Raw genomic sequence first — 16,777 nt, 5'->3', positions numbered from 1 at the left:
GAATTCAGAGGTATCCAGCCATATCTGAAGAGTTAATCTGTGATTAGGTTTCAGTGTGGATTAAGGGAAAAAAAAATTTGGAGTTGTCCTCAAGGGCACACACACACACACACACACACACACGCAAGACAGGATCAACAGGGGGAGTAGGTTTAGCCTTCTGGTCTACCATGAACTCCCCCGGTGAGCCCCAGAGTATTTGCCCTGATTTTTGGGTGTGTGTGTGTTGGCAGGAGGAGTGTCTGGCCCTTTTGTACTACTATGACCCAGTATTTTCCAAGGTCAGTGGCAACAGAGAACTCTCATTTTATTCATGAAAATTAGAATAAATGCTTTCCTCTTCTGTTGACCAGTCACTCATCAAACTGTGAGTGTGGGAGGAATGGGGTGGGGGGTGGTGTTAGAGGCAGTAGGCAGAAGAGGGTATGGTGCCAATCCAAACAAAGAGAAAAGAGAACAAAAGAGGCAACAGAGTACATCAAATCAGCCACCCAGTTCCCTCCCTTGAGTGGAAGAAGAAGAGGCCTGACACTTCCGTGACTTCCGGTTTTCTGGGTTGTTGAACAAATCAAACAACCTAAACATCTGAAACGCACGGTGCGAAGAATGAACCTCACCAAGGCAAACAGGTTTGCTTACCAGAATATCATCGCTTCTGGCAACACTCATGTTACTCCTGGACAAGAATGACCTGGATAATCTTTGGCACAGTGATATCAAGCGAACGGATTGCTTAAAAATAAAAAAAAAAAAAAAAGGGAAAAAGGTGAAAAAAAACCCATGAAATTCAGGAGAAGAGGAAGAAAGAGCGTATATAATGATACTCAAATTAGTGTGAATGGCAAAGTCTTTGAGCTGGTATTCACTGCTGATGGCATGTTCTTTGTGGGGGGATTTTATAAGGGTCCTATAAGGAAGTTGGATCCTATTTGCTTAAGGAAATTTCTAAAGGTCTTATAAATTAAGACAATGGGATAGAGGTTTCCCTTCCACATTTCATTATTAACTACACAATTGCCCAGTCTGCATCCCTTCTCTTAATAGGTCCTTCTCTACTTTTTGAGCAGTGGAGTCTTACCTTAACAAACCCTTTGCACATCCCCACTCAGAGAAGCACGGTATGCAAGGGTCTTGTCCTGTGTCCTTGTGCCCAGGCAAGCTGGTAATGTGACTATCAAAATTCATGGAGTTGTTGGAAACAAACAGTGGGGAACTCCTTAGCCTATAGGGCAAACACCCCTGCATTTACTCTCAAAGGCAAAAGCAATAGTAAATAACGTGTGTGTATGTGTGTGTGTGTGTGTGTGTAAAGACAAAAAGAGAGAAACTTACAGTGGTTTCTCTATATTTTAAGACTATTCTCAGGGCTTCCTTCAGACTAAATGTTAAGTCTCAAGTAAGCTAGTGCTGTGGCCCTCCTCATCCCTATCATGGTACCCAGAACTTGATGGGTGTGAAAATGAGGTCTATTTCTAGCCCAGTGCTCAGAGACATGGGGCAGGTACCTGCTTCCTTTGGGCTTCACACAACCCTGGACATAGGAAGACATCCCGTCACCTTGTTAACCTTGAATTTTCATTTGTGCAAGGCTGACTAGAAAGCTTTATAGAGCCATGCCCCACACAGCCCCCATAGAGGCCATCCACACTGAAAAAGCACAAGAGGCCATAGGGCAACTGTTCATGGCCTTGCCCCACTCCCACCCCCACCCATCACAGATCAAGGTTGGACTTAGAGAACCATTCACACAAGTTCTGCTAGAAACGCAATTCCATGCTGCTTACCACAAAGAACAGGTTTATTTAAAATGCGGTTTGTTGCATTTAGGAAAAGACCACCATAATTTTGTTGTGCTGATTTAAACATTTGCCTTGGGAATGGATTTTATTTAAAAAAAAATGCAAAAATTACATATGAAAATTAGAGTTAAAGAGGACTGAAATATTATTTTCACCTATCTTTTGAAAATAGCATAACGGTGCAGAACACTAGAGTAAATTTAAACAAAGAGACCAAAAAAGGATGCACTTTTGTATGGGCAGTATCAGAACAGATGAGACTGGCCAGAAGCAGTGCCACAGAGGAAAGAAATCAGTTAATCATTCCCTGTCAAACACTCTTACTTTCCACTTTTTCCGGGCTGCGAACTTCTTGAACTTCTCCATGTTGACTGCCGACGCCTTTCTACTAAGTGCTTGCTGGGTATCTTTAGGCTAAAATCAAAGTCCAAGAAAGCAAATTTAGAGCCCTCAAGTGATGGAAATGTGTGCCATGACAACTTTTGGAAACCTCTAATTATTTGGGATGTGTACACACTCACCTTACGAATATAAGACAACAAATTCGGATAATATGCAAGAGCCAGGAACCTAGTCTCTGGAGGTCAACTCTCATGGCTAAGGGTTTGATAAAATCCATAAAAAGTGGATCTTGGGAAGAGTTGAAGAATTGCGCTTGGACCAGGCTTGAATTCGAACTTCCCGCACTGAGTTTGGGAATGGCAAGATTCATGGTGAGGTCTTGTGATGTGGTATGTGAACTTAGTACCATCAGGTAGTTCAGAGGAGGGGACTCAAAGGTTAGCAAATCAGCCCTGTCTGACAGCACTAGAATTCCCTGTACTGAATTTTTTTTAGGAGAGCATTGGCTCTACTGATGAGAGAAAGAGACACCATTGCCCTCTCAGGGAGCCCAGGCAACTGCTAGGAGCTCACACAGCAGAACGCTCTGGAAGCCCCAAACCTACTTCAGCAATGCAAGTTGTTACACTGCAGTCCCCTTAGCAGTTCCATGATTTTACTGTGTAAATGCCATAGCTGGAGCAAACTCTTTAACCCAAATGCCAGTGGGTGTCTCAGGGAACGCAGAGGTATATAGTAGGCCGGGGGGAGAGGGGGCGGCAGGCTCTGGCACAGACAATTGTGCAGGGTTTGGAGCGCTTTATGGAATGCAGGCTTGGTGCTGTAGCCTTTAAATTTTACAGCAGACATCGGAAATCCAGATCTGGTACGATATTTATGCTGGAAATCAATTCCAAAAATTTTAAAATAGTCTCTGGGCCACCATCCCACTGGTCAAGCCAAAAATGGCTGTTGAGCAAACTTGGCCTTCGATTCCCTGTTTAGAATCCTGCACTGTGACAGCTCACTCTCACCTCCACGACCATTAGGACACTCTCATCTGTCAGCCGCCTTTAAATACAGCACCAATATCAAAAACAATCCTCCACGCAATCTGGGGCGAGACCCCATGGTAACTTGCAGTACCCCAGGGCAATGGCATTCTGGGATGCCCTCTAATACCAAACCAATCACGGTGGGCAACTTACCTTGATCCAGGGATGCTGCAAACTATCTTGAATTGTCATTCTCTTCCTTTGTAGGGGGAGGGGAAAGAAAAAAAATGCTGTGACCATAGAAGCAAACACTAAGGTTGTTTCCATGCCGGCTGGGCCTCCTAGGTAGGTGCTCTGGAAAATGCAGGTCAGGGACTGCTTCATGGAAGAAAGCCGGAAAGAATGTTGGTCTTTCTGGGACTATTTTACTCTATCTGCAGGGACCGACCAAGCAGGTCCAAAGGGCCCTGCCTGCATTTTCCGAAGCGTTCCACGTGGCATGCTTTCCTTGGCCACGCAGAACCCACCAGGCTCGCATAAATGTGGCCGCATGCACAGTCCAGGCTGTGAGCTGGAGCCACGGCCGGGAACCTTTCAGGAATGACGGACACTCACTTTGGATCCTTGACGAGGAGTCTTCTTATGAAATCTTTGGCTAGGGCACTGGTATTACTGAAGTATTCTTCCTCAAACTCGTAGTTGACGGCCGACACGTTTGCTAACGTTTCTTGCTTAGTGTCTCCAAGAAAGGGGGAGGCCCCACTTAGGCTGTTAATAAAGTGGAGGTGCAGAACATGCATGATTACCTCTTGGGTGGTCATGTCATTCCTATAACAACTGATAAGGGGAGTGAGGCTTCAGATGATAATCTGGTGCTTGGGCAGTTCCTTCAGAGTCCAGTTACACCGTAGGGGGCATTTAGTTGCCATGCACAAAACCTCCAGCTTAAGGCCTAGGAGGCACTTCAAAAGTTAATTTGGAACAGCATCTAGTAGTTAAAAAAACACCCTATTTTCTTTTTTTCCTATTTTCTGAGCAGTGATGGACAGCCACGCTTGCTTTCAGCGATGATGCTGCAGTTTCTGATGACTCATTGCGAATTAGAAGAAAATGTTTAATTAGTATAAACTAAACGTGTTCTGGGGGTGTAAGATGAGTATGTTTACATAAAAAGCATGCATAAACTGAAGAGATCAACATGACACATAGATGGTTAATAAGACAGATGGTCTCAGAGAAAGAGGAAAAGAATACGAGACGTGGATTTTGATACTTACAGAATATAGGTTATGACCCCGATACTCCTAGACACAAACAGAAACAGAAGCCAGTGTCAGAAGAACAGTAAAGTAAATCAGAAAGATGACAGCATCAAGGGCATGCTCCTTACCACATATCTGCCTCTAGACCAAGAGGTTCGTAGTTGACTATCTCAGGAGCTAAGAGGAAATAAAACACGTTTAGTTTTGAATAAAAGTGAATCAACAGATTCCACCATCAGATATAAACCAGAAAGATGTACCAGGGAAACAGATGATGTTACAGCAGGGGACATTTTGCCAGTTTAATCCATTATATTTATGAGAAATAAAAGAGTGCAGGAGTAAAAAAAAAAACTTACCAACAAACTCTGGTGTCCCAAATATGTTTTTGAATTCATTTCCAAAGTCAATTTTATGGGCCAACCCAAAATCAATGATCTTGATCCGAGGTTTAGGGACATTTCTATCCAAAAGCATTATGTTTTCAGGCTTAAAAAAAAGAGAAGCGCTATAATATATTATGCTGAAGACAAAGTGGCAGAATTGTTCTTCCCCATCCCTGAAAAAAACCCAGCCAAACCTAGGGACGACTGGGTAGTTGCAAGAGAAGACCAGGAAAACAAAATATCTTGGTTTAGGTTCTCCTGGGAGCAGACCTGTGCCAGGGATTCAGGTGCGAGCGGCTTTTGTGGGAGGGGGCTCCAGGGAAGAGTTACACGGTCGAGGTTGGGGAGACAGGAAGCAGAAAGAAGGAAACCCACGCAAGGTGTCTTGTCAAGGTGGGGGTGATGGAGGGCAGTGCCCTTGGGGAACTTAAGGAGGAGCAGCACTGAATTTTCCAGCTGAAGCAGGAGGGAGTCAGGGCATTTATCCATCATCCCTCCCACCCCAACCGCCTGCACTGCTAAGAACGGCTTCTGTGGGCATCGACTCTGGTGCGTGCAGCTCCCAGGCCAGAAACCAGATGTCAGGCAGACAGTCACAAGTGTCCAGCAGCAGCGTTCGGGGTGTGTTAGTGAGTGCTGGAGGGATCCAGATGGGGTCTTGACAGCTCTGCTACAGTAAGTATGGAGAAAGTCCTCCCTCTTCTGAAGTCTCATCCTAGCTCCAATGATCTGAATCATTCACTTGCCAATCGATCACATGCTGCTTTGTGATCACTTCTCAGTGCCTTGAATCTTACATCATCATGACCTGTTGCTCCCATATATGCCTTCCCTTCCTATAGAGACCATAACCTCCCTGATAGTTACAAGTATGACATGCCTTTTTATCTCCCACAGTGCTTTGTTTCCAGGCTGCCAAAGACCCCAATTAGCCAATCTCAGAGTTTCTCTTGATTGATTGCTGGTGACAGAGTCAGGCCTTTGCATCAAGAGGCAGAGGAGAGATCAAGACAGCTTCCTCCTTATATGCCCTGCAGCTACAGGAGTTGGAAACTGGGCAGCCAGAGGCCACTCTAGGCTAAAAACACCCCATAACCAAGAATGTCCGCCTTGCTTAGAGACCTGGCTGGTAAAACCCTTTGATTCCTCCCCAGGGATTCTTGAACGTAATCATTTATCTTCCTTCAGTCTCTATCCCACAAAAGGTTAGAAATCCTTGAGTAGGTATGCACTATACACCTGCTGATTTATCTTCCTAATTCCATCTGCTACACCCATATAGGATTAAAAATAAATGTATGTCTTTCAGATGTCTCAATTTTTCTTAACAAACAAACAACCGATGCTATGATTTGCATACCCTTCTCTCCGACCTACACTCAGCAAAACGTACCTTAAGATCAAAATGGGCAATCTGTAGGGAGTGTAGGTAGTAAACACCGTTAAGAATCTGTTTGAGAAACTCGGTTGCTTCCTCTTCAGTCAGAGATTCCTTTTCAGCCAAGAAGTCAAACAGCTCTCCACCTGCGACTCTGAAAACCAGGAAGCAGAGGTTACTGGGGGTACTTCAGTTTCTCTTGTGTAGACCACTGGTGTGCTCGAATTTCAGGCAAGAGAATGGCCTAAGAACAAGTTGAAATGGCTAAGCGAGGCATCAGAGTTCTCCATGTGTCTCCCCACTGGATGGGAATTCCTTCTTCAGGCACATTCGTGCTGGATCGGTCCTGAGGATCACCCTCCTCTTGTGCTATGCTCACAGGGGAGAGCAAGGAGCAGAGATGTGATGGGGAGAAATATATCTGAAAGCATCTTACTTACATATATGTACAGGTAAGGTCTTAACTCACTGATTTAAAAACAAAGACAAAACATGGGGCACCTGGGTGGCTCAGTGGGTTAAAGCCTCTGCCTTCAGCTTGGGTCGTGATCCCAGGGTCCTGGGATGAAGCCCCACATCGGGCTCTCTGCTCAGCAGGGAGCCTGCTTCCTCCACTCTCTCTCTGCCTGCCTCTCTGCCTACTTGTCTGTCAAATAAATAAATAAAATCTTTAAAAAAAAATAAAAACAAGACAAAATAATACGCCAACTTTGTGCAGAATTTATAGAACATATCTTCCTTGTGCAATCAGAGAATGCCTGGAAAGTTCGTAATCTGTGCGTTAATCAATTCTTTTAAGCCCCAAATCACAATATATGGCTTACGGAGATTTTCTTACTGTTGTTTTGTACCCGTTTATATATAAATCCTTGTATATTTATTAATAAAGCACATTTAGTAATGCATTTTACAAATACTTTTTACGAGTAAGAATAAACCTATGCAAATCTGAAATGTATGACGTTGTTTAGGGATTTATGAATCCCTCTCCCTGGGCAGACTGTAAATCTCTGATGGACAGAGGTCAGTCCATGACTGTCCCCCGGTCTTCACACAGGCATGAAGCCTCTCATGAAACTCACGAAGCCAGGCACACAGCAAGAGCTCAAAACTTTGTTGGCCAGTGGCTAAGTGAACAAACTCCCCTTAGAAATCCACAGCAGTAATTAATGGCAAATAACAGGGAACTTTTAATAAGAGTTTTTATAAGTTCATCTTTTCTCAAGTTTACCCATACATGCACAACATAATAATTAACTGCAATTGTGCACATAAACGCTGTGTTCATTATCTTTCTTTTGGCAAGACAGCTCCGTGAACATACCTACTACTTCCCCATCCAAAAAAGAGAACCGGTGCTTACGAGATTAAACTCCAATGACAAGAAAGCCGACGTCTTCAAGAAAGGGGTCAGATCCTGCCCCTTCACTCTCTAAGTTGTTTTTCTTAGCCTGGCCCCAGGCCCCCTAGCATCAGGATTGCTTGAGGTATTTTAAAAATACAGACTCTCGACGTCCGTTCCGGCCTCCTGCCTGAGAGTTTCCCAAGAGTGGGGACTGGAAAACGCAGAACAGCTAACCAGCGCCCCAGGTGATTCTTAGCACACTCAAAAGTGAGGACCATTTGTGAAAGTTTTAATTGCATTCTCCTGATGCACGGCCTCCCTCTGATATTTAACATCTGGATGTTTATCCGGAAGGTGAGGGGACTGTGGCGACCCAAGCAGAGAGCTCGGACAGATCTGCCATGTGCCCCAGAGCCTGAGCGAGCCAGGAAGGCCAGGAAACACCCCCCACAAGCCCCGGCCATGGAGGCGTGCAGGTGACCCCCACACTCTCGCAGGGGTGGGGGGGGGCCTGTCTGCACCCTCCCAGCCTTGCTGCCCTACCCTCTCCACGGAGCCCTTGGCCATGAACTCTGCACTGGGTGCCCACCACTCCTCAGTTTTCTGTCTTCTTATTCCTCTTAAAACCAACAAATCAGGGAGAAGGATTCCTTCAACTCCAGAGGGTGGGGTAAAGGAGAGAAAAATGGGAAATGATGAATCAAGTGATTTGGGGAACCATGCTCTCTCATCCCCGGGTGCTTCCTTCCTCTCTGGCCTGCATGGCCTGGCGTAGGTGGCCCACACCACCGTGGGCTACGTGGTGGGGTAAGGCCCAGAGCCGGTGCACCCAGGACGCAGCTTCACTCTGCAGCTGGAAGCTTATGCATTCAGGCTGGGCCTCATTTCCTCACCAAACAGGCAGCCTAGGACTTAGGCCTTAGGATGTGAACTTAGTGCATAGACTTGGGATGTGACCAACGAAAGATAATAAATATACCTGAAGAGACTGGCAAGTCTAGCAGGAGGCTGAGGTCAGTAAACAGAATGGGTGCCATTCGAAGGAGGGACACTACTGTCCCTGTAGAACGCCATGTCACCTGCCCCATTACCCAACCTCGCTGAGCCTGGGATTCCTCTTCCATCAAATAAGGGACCATCGCACACCACAGAGCTGTCTGAGGTACCATGGTGTGGAGAGCCCCTCGGGGCTCGGTAAACACTGTTTCTGTTCTCATCTGGTTTCAAACTGAAAGCCTCCCACAGAGGCAGCGGTGTGCTGGCCCATAATTCCCAACGGGCTCTCTGGGGCTGGGGGCAGGGGCAAGGCCCAGTCCAGTCCATTCCCAGGGTGTCCTACTCCTCTCATGGCCATTTCAAGCCAGCCATGGGATGACACGGACCATGGGGTTGGGAAGCACCAAGAACTTTGTAACCTGGATGAGCCAGCCAACCTGGGCCACTGAAGCATTAGTTATCTAATGCCACAGCACATCCTGCCACATATGCTTCTGAGAGGGGGTTGTGCCTCTGGGGCTTTGCCATCTTGAATCTCGGCAGATCCCGAGGCCATGTAAGACACAGCGGAGTGACTCCATGCCGGCTTTGGTGTAGTTCTGTTTCTACCATGTGCTGAAGCCCTCACGAAGAGGGTGTCATGATCCCCAAACCACCCTGTGGTCTGAAGAAACCCTGGAAGATGGGACACCCCAGGAAGAGAGAAAAGAGGCCGAGGAACATTGAGCCAAGGAAGAAATCTTGGGAGTGGATACTTTCATCCAGCTGATGTCATGGAAGTCAGACTCCATCTGAATCCTTCCAGAATTCCTGACTCACAAAACTGTTTGCAAAATAAAATGGTCATTTTAATTTGCTAGGGTGGACACCGTGAGCACCACCCATGCTCCCCGTGGAGGAAGGACCTGCGACTGATGACTGGAGGCATTTCAGGGCTTGCCTCTGCTGCAAACTGCCGCCCAAGGTCATGCTGCTGAGTGTAGGAACATACAGCTGGGTTGAACAAACTTCTATAAAGGGCTGGATATAAATATTTCAGGCTTTGGGGGCCACAGAGTTCTGCCCAACTACTCAGCTCTGCCCCAGTAAGGTTCAAGCAGCCTTAAACAATATATAAATGAAGGGATGTGGCTGTGTTCCAATAAAACTTTATTTAAAAACAAGTGACCGGGGTGCCTGGGTGGCTCAGTGGGTTAAGCCTCTGTCTTCGGCTCAGGTCATGATCTCAAGGTCCTAGAATCGAGCCCCGCATCGGGCTCTCTGCTCAGCAGGGAGCCTGCTTCTCTCTCTCTCTCTCTCTCTCTCTCTCTCTCTCTCTCTGCCTACTTGTGATCTCTCTGTCAAATAAATAAAATCTTAAAACAAAAAACAAGTGACCACCTGGATATGGCTCAGGGGCTATAGTCTATCTACCCTGATATAAAGACCAGCTCATCTCAGTCCAACCTGGGCCAATCTAAGGGCCCTTCAGAACTTTCTGTTGGGCCAGCTGGGGCTGTCACTGGGCTGCAAGGCAGCACAGCCTCTTCTGCCCACTACTGCACCTTCTCCTCTGTTCCATATTCTGGTTCTAAGGGCAGTTCTTAATAAACAACCTGCACACTCTTCTCCCTTTCAAAGTCTGCCTCCGTGGGAACCTGTCCTGCCTCCAGCAAATCTGGGGATAGTTGGTTACACAGCAATAGATGACCACAACACTATCTTGAACTGGCTGGGTCTGTTTACTCGGTTCAGCCAATGGAAACTAGATTTGCCCTTCTCTGGGCCTGGTCACCTCCAGCCTTAGTCAGTTTTCCTGTCTTGAGCAACTCAACTTCCACAGTGCTTTCTGACCACATTAGTGAGAGCCAGGAACAACCCTGGAGCTCCCAGAGGGAAGGAGAGTGAGGGACCAGCCTGCAAAATGGTCGTGCTTGACCAAGCCTGAGAGGAAGGAGGCACGGATCACCTCTGACTTCTCCATCACTCTTCTCCAGGCACTATTCACACCCCACAGTGTTCACAATACGGTTCATGCTGTGGCTTATTCAGGGAACCATTTGACTGGGCTTCAGCAGTGTTGGGAGGACCCCCCATTTCACCGGGCCTGGACCCATCCCTGGTTTCTTGCTGCCTTGAAGGTCATTACACATATATACATTCTCCTTCATGCCACTACCGGAAGGCAGGTGTTCTAGGCATCAATTTCAAATATAGCTACAAATATTTAGTCATTAATCAAGGTAATCAACACTAAATGACTTCAGCGAAGGTTTGGGGGGCATAATGATTTATTAAATTATCATTGGATAATTGACCCCATTTGCTCCCCAAATCTCAGAAGTTTGAAAGTGGCTGGAGGATTTTTTTTTCCCCCATATACATGCTTAGAACCAGGATGCAAATGCTTATGATGTTGTTGGTGAACAGCAGGATAATGTTAATAAGATCAGCCCAAACCTTGGTATTTCCATTCTTTGGTCCAAATTTTACATTTTGCTTAGGAAAAGGAAGATTGATGGGGAAAGAGAGACGAGCCATCTGTGTAGCAAATTGAGAAAGCAAGACTAACCTCCTCTACTAGGTCTTTAACTCAGAGTGTTTAAAATTATAGCATTATCATGGAAACTGTGTGACACGCATGCTAATAAGCGTTGCTGTGTTCACCAAGAAAGCTGGAAAACTGGAAGGCTCCCTCTCCCCCCCCCCCATTGCCTTCCTCTACAACCAATGCCTCCCTAAAAGGTGGCTGTCATGGAATGTAGTCAGGACTCATTAGAATGCGGAAAACGAAGGGGGCCTTCAGAGTGACACAGAGAAATTACTACAGAATTCCAGTTTCTAAATTATAACACTATTCAGGGTTTGACTTTTGCTAGGAATTTTCCAGATACAGCAGGACGTGTTCTGGACTAGATCTGGTCATAAACTAAGTGCAGGGGACTCGTGGCTACAAGCTAACTACACCTTATGAGGTGTTTTGAGGCAAATGCTATGATATACATCAGTGTGGGGCTGTATTTCCTCATTTGGTGAATGGGGGGGGGCATTGGAACAATTCAGGGCACACCCTCACGGTCCTGGCCTGCTATGACACCAGCCCTGGAAGATAGCATGGCAAGAGGACTAGAGGGGCCTCAGCACACAGGCCCCCAACCCTGGCTCTGGCTGTGGAGGAAAGTATGGAGCTCCCCACACTTCTCTGGGCCTAACTCTACCATCTGTAAAATGAAAGGGTTGAATTATTGGGCCAAGTGACCCTCTAACCTTCCTGTGCATCACAACTCGGGGAATATGACAAAAATACAATTTCCTAGAACCTACTTCCTACTTCCTTCTGTCAGGCCTGGCCTCTGTAATATCCCAGACTATCCTCCCCTCACTCTCTCCCCTCTCTCCTTGGCCACCTGAATACCAGTGACCCAGCAGAGGACCCCGAGGGGAACCAGGAGCAGCGGAGATATTAAGAAGAAAGAATAGGGATCCTTGAATCACTGTCTGGAGGACAGCCATCCAACAGCAACTGTACTCTGAGTGAGAGATAAATCCTATTATGTTAAGCCACGGATATTTTGCAGTTGTATTCCATCTGCTCTAAATACAAAGCTATTTAATCAGAAGTAGGACTACGGTGTATTTTTAAAATTAAAACTAAAGGAAAGCAACCAAGGCAAAGCACAGAGTATGCTAACTATTCTAGTCATTTGGTGCTGGGCAACACATCTCCCCAGAACTCAGTGCCTTTAAGCAGGATAATCATTGTCTTAACTCCTGTGGCTTTTATGGGTCAGGAATTCGGGAAGGCATGGCTGGGTAGCTCTGGCTTAGGGTCTGTCACAGGGGTGGGACTCAGGAGCTGCAGCTAACACCCCGGGGATGCTGGACTGCCGTGGGGGACTGTCTAGGCACCTCTCGCCATGTAAACTCAGGGCTCCATGCGGCCTCTTCATCCGGAACCATCTGGACTTCCTCACAGCATGGCGGATTCAAGACAAGGAGACTGTTGACGTGGGAATTCCAGGCTCCAGGACCGGTGTTTCAGCAAGCATGGTGGAAGCTGCCTCAGCACTCACGGAGCACTAAAAGCAAGTCAGAAGCTCTTCTGGATTCAGGAGAAGGGGGTTTAGAACTCATTTCTGAACGAGGGAACTTCAAGGCTCTAGGCAACATGTAGGACACGAGAGGATGTTACAATCATCTTTGGAAAATACCTATTCGTCCGTCATTACCCATGATGGAGGAACTGAAATGCTCGCTCTTACTTCATCTAAATGTGTATTTTATGGGGGTGTGGTACAGTAATTGCATCAATTGGCTAGGACCACACCAACAAACAGGGTGGCCCAACTAACAGAAATTTCTTGTCTCAAGTTCTTTTGGCTCCTAGTCTGAAATCAAGATGTCAACAGCACTGTGTTCCTTCCGAACCCTCTAGAGGGATCTTCCCTGCTTCTCCTAGCTCTTAGCAGTGTGCCGGCAACCTCTGCCATCCTTGGCTGGAGATGCACCATTCACTCTAGGCCTCGGCCCTCATATGGCCTTCTCTCTGTGCATGTCGAGTCTGTGCCTCAGTTTCCCCTCTTATAAGGACACCAGCCAGACCAGATGAACGCCCATCCTAGTGGCTTCATTGTCCCTTGATGACATCCACGAAGGCTCTATTTTCAAAGAAGGTCACATTCTGGGGGGCTGGGGTTGGGACTTCAAAACATCTCTTTTTTTTTTTTTAAGGGGGTAAGTACAATCCAACCCCTAAGAGGCAGCAGCCCACAGGCTGCCAGCAAAACGTTACAGGATGCCTAGCACAAATGAGCCTCCGCGAGGGTAATTAGAATCTGCTGATGTTTTTCATTAGCCTCGCTTTCAGGTTTTCCTACGAAGGAAGGGTTCCTTCTCACACTGTTACATAAACTTTTAAATCCGAGTCTGAAAAACGTCAGGAGAGAAATGCTATCTCGTCCTGTCCCGAAGTCATTCCTCCAACACTTGGAGATGCGGTGGACCTCTCCCGGAGAACGTGATGTGAAGGTCGGGGGCAAGTGCCCAGACATTTCCTGGTTCTGCCTCGGAACAAAAATTAAACCTCCGAGCTCTGCGGTCTTCACCTCCGGGAGAATGTTCTTTCTTGTTAATTTAGGGGAAGCCCTGAAGGGTTTTCACACTCTCTTCTCTCACCTTCCAAATGAAATCCCCTGAGTTAACTGAGGACTTCCTGGAATGCAGAACTGAAGCTGGGAATCCGAAGGGAAAGGTCAACAGGATACCCTCCTCCTCAATTTTTGTGAACTAGGTGTGAATTGAAGGCCTGCGGTGGCCAGGGGCCTGAGCACATCATTCTCTGCTTAGATACTGTGTTGCCCCCAAAGTACCTTATAAATAGCATCCAAGGAGCCCCTAATCTTCACACCTCCTCGGAATTAGCCCTGCCTCCTTTGAATCCAAAAGACAAGCTGTATCTGAAAATACATTTTCTGCTTTTGCCTCAGATTCGAGTTCAAGGAACAACTGAAAAGGCGTTCTGGGGCTTCTCACAGAACAGCGCGCCTGGCACTCAAAACTCCCATCGAGTTCTCTGCTCAGCAGGGAGCCTGCTTCCTCCTCTCTCTCTGCCTGCTTCTCTGCCTACCTGTGATCTCTGTCTGTCAAATAAATAAAACCTTAAAAAAAAAAAAAAAGAAGTGGACCCTTAGACACGGAAGTTGGAAGGTGGGTCTGGACACACAGGAATCTAGAAGTGCCTGAGGGCAGCCAGGGGGACGATGGGAGAAAGTGCGTGCTGAGGCGGGAGGCAGGCACAGGAGGACGTGCTGACCATCCCACTCCAACGCTTACTGTGATTTTCTTTCCTGTCAAATGAAGACTTCTTTAACACGGTCCTGTCTCGACAGTGCAACAAGAGATTTTGGAGAACGTGGTTTCTTGCTTATTTAGTTAAGAGTGTGAGAGAGGTGATGAGAGACAGTCCTCAAGGCAAGTCAGTCTCGTGGGCCAAAGCGACCCTCACATCCAGAGGCTCCCCGCCGCCTGCCATGCAGCTCCCTAGAGGCCCAACCTAGCAGGTCTGTGCTTACCCAGGGAGCTGCACATTCTCTAACACATGCCTCTCCATTTGGGCAGAAGAGAACTTTAACTTGGTATTTCTCTCTTTTTTCTTTAAGATTTATTTGAGAGGGGAAGAGAGAAAGTACGGGAGAGTGTGGCAGGGAGAGGCAGAGGGAGAGAGAGAGTCTCAGGTAGACTTTACGCTGAACGCAGAGCCTGACGCAGGCCTTGGTCTCATGACCCTGAGATCACCAGCTGAGACAAGGCCAAGAGTAGCACTCTCAACCAACTGAGCCACCCAGGCACACTTTAACTTGGTCTCTTAAAAATATTATGGAAGAAATACATAAATATATTCTCCTTAAGAAAAATTAGAACAGCCACATATAAAACTCAAGTCTCTTCTGACTATCCCCCTCCTGCCCAGGCCGGGCCCCCTTTCTCTCCACCTCCTCCCAAAACGTACACTACTATGATACGCTGAGTAGCCTTCCAGAACCTTCTCTGTATGTTCTGTGAACTACACAGCACTGCATGTTAAGAACATAAATGGTATCAGACTAGATGCGAATCATTCTGTAATCTGCTACTTCACTTTGGCTAAGCTCATGGGTTCTTGCATTCTCCTTTTTCGCTGCTGCCTGACAGCCATGGGGATATCCAGACCCGTGTTCACTTAGCCGGTCCCCGACTGCTGGGCTTTTGGTTGTTTCTAATTCTTCACAATCACAAACCACAAGGCAATGACTTTTCTGGTGTACCTGCCTTCTAAAGATATGAGATTTAAGAGTTTTGCTAGACCCTCAGGTTTAGAATTTCTAGGTCATAAGGATATGCTTTTTTTTTTTTTAAAAGATTTTATTTATTTATTTGAGAGAGAGTGCCGAACTGGAGATAGAGAGTATGTGCACATGTACAAGAGTGGGTGGTGGGGTGGGGGTGGGGGTTGCACAGAGGGAGAGAGGAAAGCAGATTCCCCACTGAGCAGGGAGCCAGACGTGGGGCTTGATCCCAGGACCCCAGGATCATGACCTGAGTGGAAGGCAGACCCTTAACCGACTGAGCCACCCGGGCGCCCCAGGATATGCTTGCTTTTAGTCTCAGTTAATGCTCCTCCAGCTGTCACTGGCGAATGTGCTGCGGCTTCACAACCCTGTGTGGATGCCATTATTACTTTGGGCCAATCCAACGGATGGCATCAGTGACTCATTGTCGTACCCTACATGTCCCTGCTGCAGGGAGACAGCTGCTCTTTCAGATCGAAAGACTGCTCATTTCTCACGTTCAGCAGCCTTTTTGTGTCTGAGTGGGTGTCAACGATCCACACTCTCTCCCCATTTTCCTCTGGCTTGTCGATTGCTCCATCGGCCTCTCAACTCCAAACCTCGACCTCTTCCAGACCCTCAACATTTTCTCCCCATCTGTTCTAACTTTGCTTGAAGTGATGCTTTCAACAAGTTCTAAATTGGGATGTGCTCAAGCTTATCGCTCTTTGTCTAAATCAAGATTTTCGAAACCAAATGTGCGGACAATGAAACAGCAGGTGGAGGGCTCAGCGGCTGGGGACCCAGGGCGAGTGCTCATCTTTGTGCCATCGCAGACTCTAACAGGGGCTGCCTGTGAGCCCAGAGAGGCAGGTGGCATTTCAAAGGCTTTTCCAGCACTGTCGTTCCTCTCGAAACCTATGCATGTCCCTAGCCTGGGAGCCACCTGAGGGGCAGCATGACACATCATCCATCCCCTGAGCCTGTCGCGGGGGTAAACTGGGGCTCCATGAGTAGCTTATGTGCCTCTCTTCCCCACTCTGCCTGCAGTGTCACCACGTTGGAACTGGAAATTGGCCATGATGGGATCTGTACCATAGAAATGGACAAACATTACAAATTAGAGCTTCCCTGGCCTGAAGACCCGGAGGTGAGAGAATTTTTCCCAGCACACCACGGATCTCTAGCGTCCTAGGCTCTGCCACCTGCCTGCATAAGTATCTTCAGCTGTGAGCTGCTGTTCCCCACGGATGACTCGAGTCAGAAAAGTCCTTCTTCCGTCGGCCTGAAATCGAGCTCTGGCAACACGGGTCCTGATCCTGCCTTCTAGAACAGGGGTCAACGAACTTTTCCGTCAGAGGCTTTGCGGACTATTTGGTCTCTGTTGCTAATTTTCGACTCTGCTATGTAGTCTTGTTGCTTTTTTCTTCAGCCCCTTAAAATTGTAGAGCCTTTTATTTATTTATTTATTTATTTTCCCCCCTCAGAGTTGTGCTTAAACAGGCAGCAG

At 47.1% G+C, this 16,777-nt stretch overlaps 1 protein-coding gene across 7 annotated transcripts in view; it reads right to left on the bottom strand.

Annotated features, from left to right (window-relative positions):
- DAPK1 (death associated protein kinase 1) overlaps positions 1-16,777 on the bottom strand; it is a 170,631-nt gene that overhangs the window by 44,046 nt on the left and 109,808 nt on the right. For all 7 annotated transcript variants that reach the window (XM_045086096.1, XM_045086097.1, XM_045086094.1 and 4 more), the window contains exons 4-11: positions 6,157-6,295; positions 4,737-4,866; positions 4,506-4,554; positions 4,393-4,419; positions 3,731-3,883; positions 3,329-3,374; positions 2,124-2,213; positions 640-732 (exon numbers count right to left, since the gene is read on the bottom strand). In XM_045086096.1, the coding sequence (XP_044942031.1) occupies positions 640-732; positions 2,124-2,213; positions 3,329-3,374; positions 3,731-3,883; positions 4,393-4,419; positions 4,506-4,554; positions 4,737-4,866; positions 6,157-6,295 (727 nt within the window). The remainder of the gene's footprint in view (positions 1-639; positions 733-2,123; positions 2,214-3,328; positions 3,375-3,730; positions 3,884-4,392; positions 4,420-4,505; positions 4,555-4,736; positions 4,867-6,156; positions 6,296-16,777) is intronic.

This window comes from Mustela putorius, unplaced genomic scaffold (genome assembly GCF_011764305.1).
Source record: "Mustela putorius furo isolate JIRA1106 unplaced genomic scaffold, ASM1176430v1.1 tig00000876_pilon_pilon_pilon, whole genome shotgun sequence".
NCBI lineage: Eukaryota > Metazoa > Chordata > Mammalia > Carnivora > Mustelidae > Mustela > Mustela putorius.
Note: the sequence above shows the minus strand (reverse complement) of the source record. Positions and strands in the feature narration are given on the sequence as shown.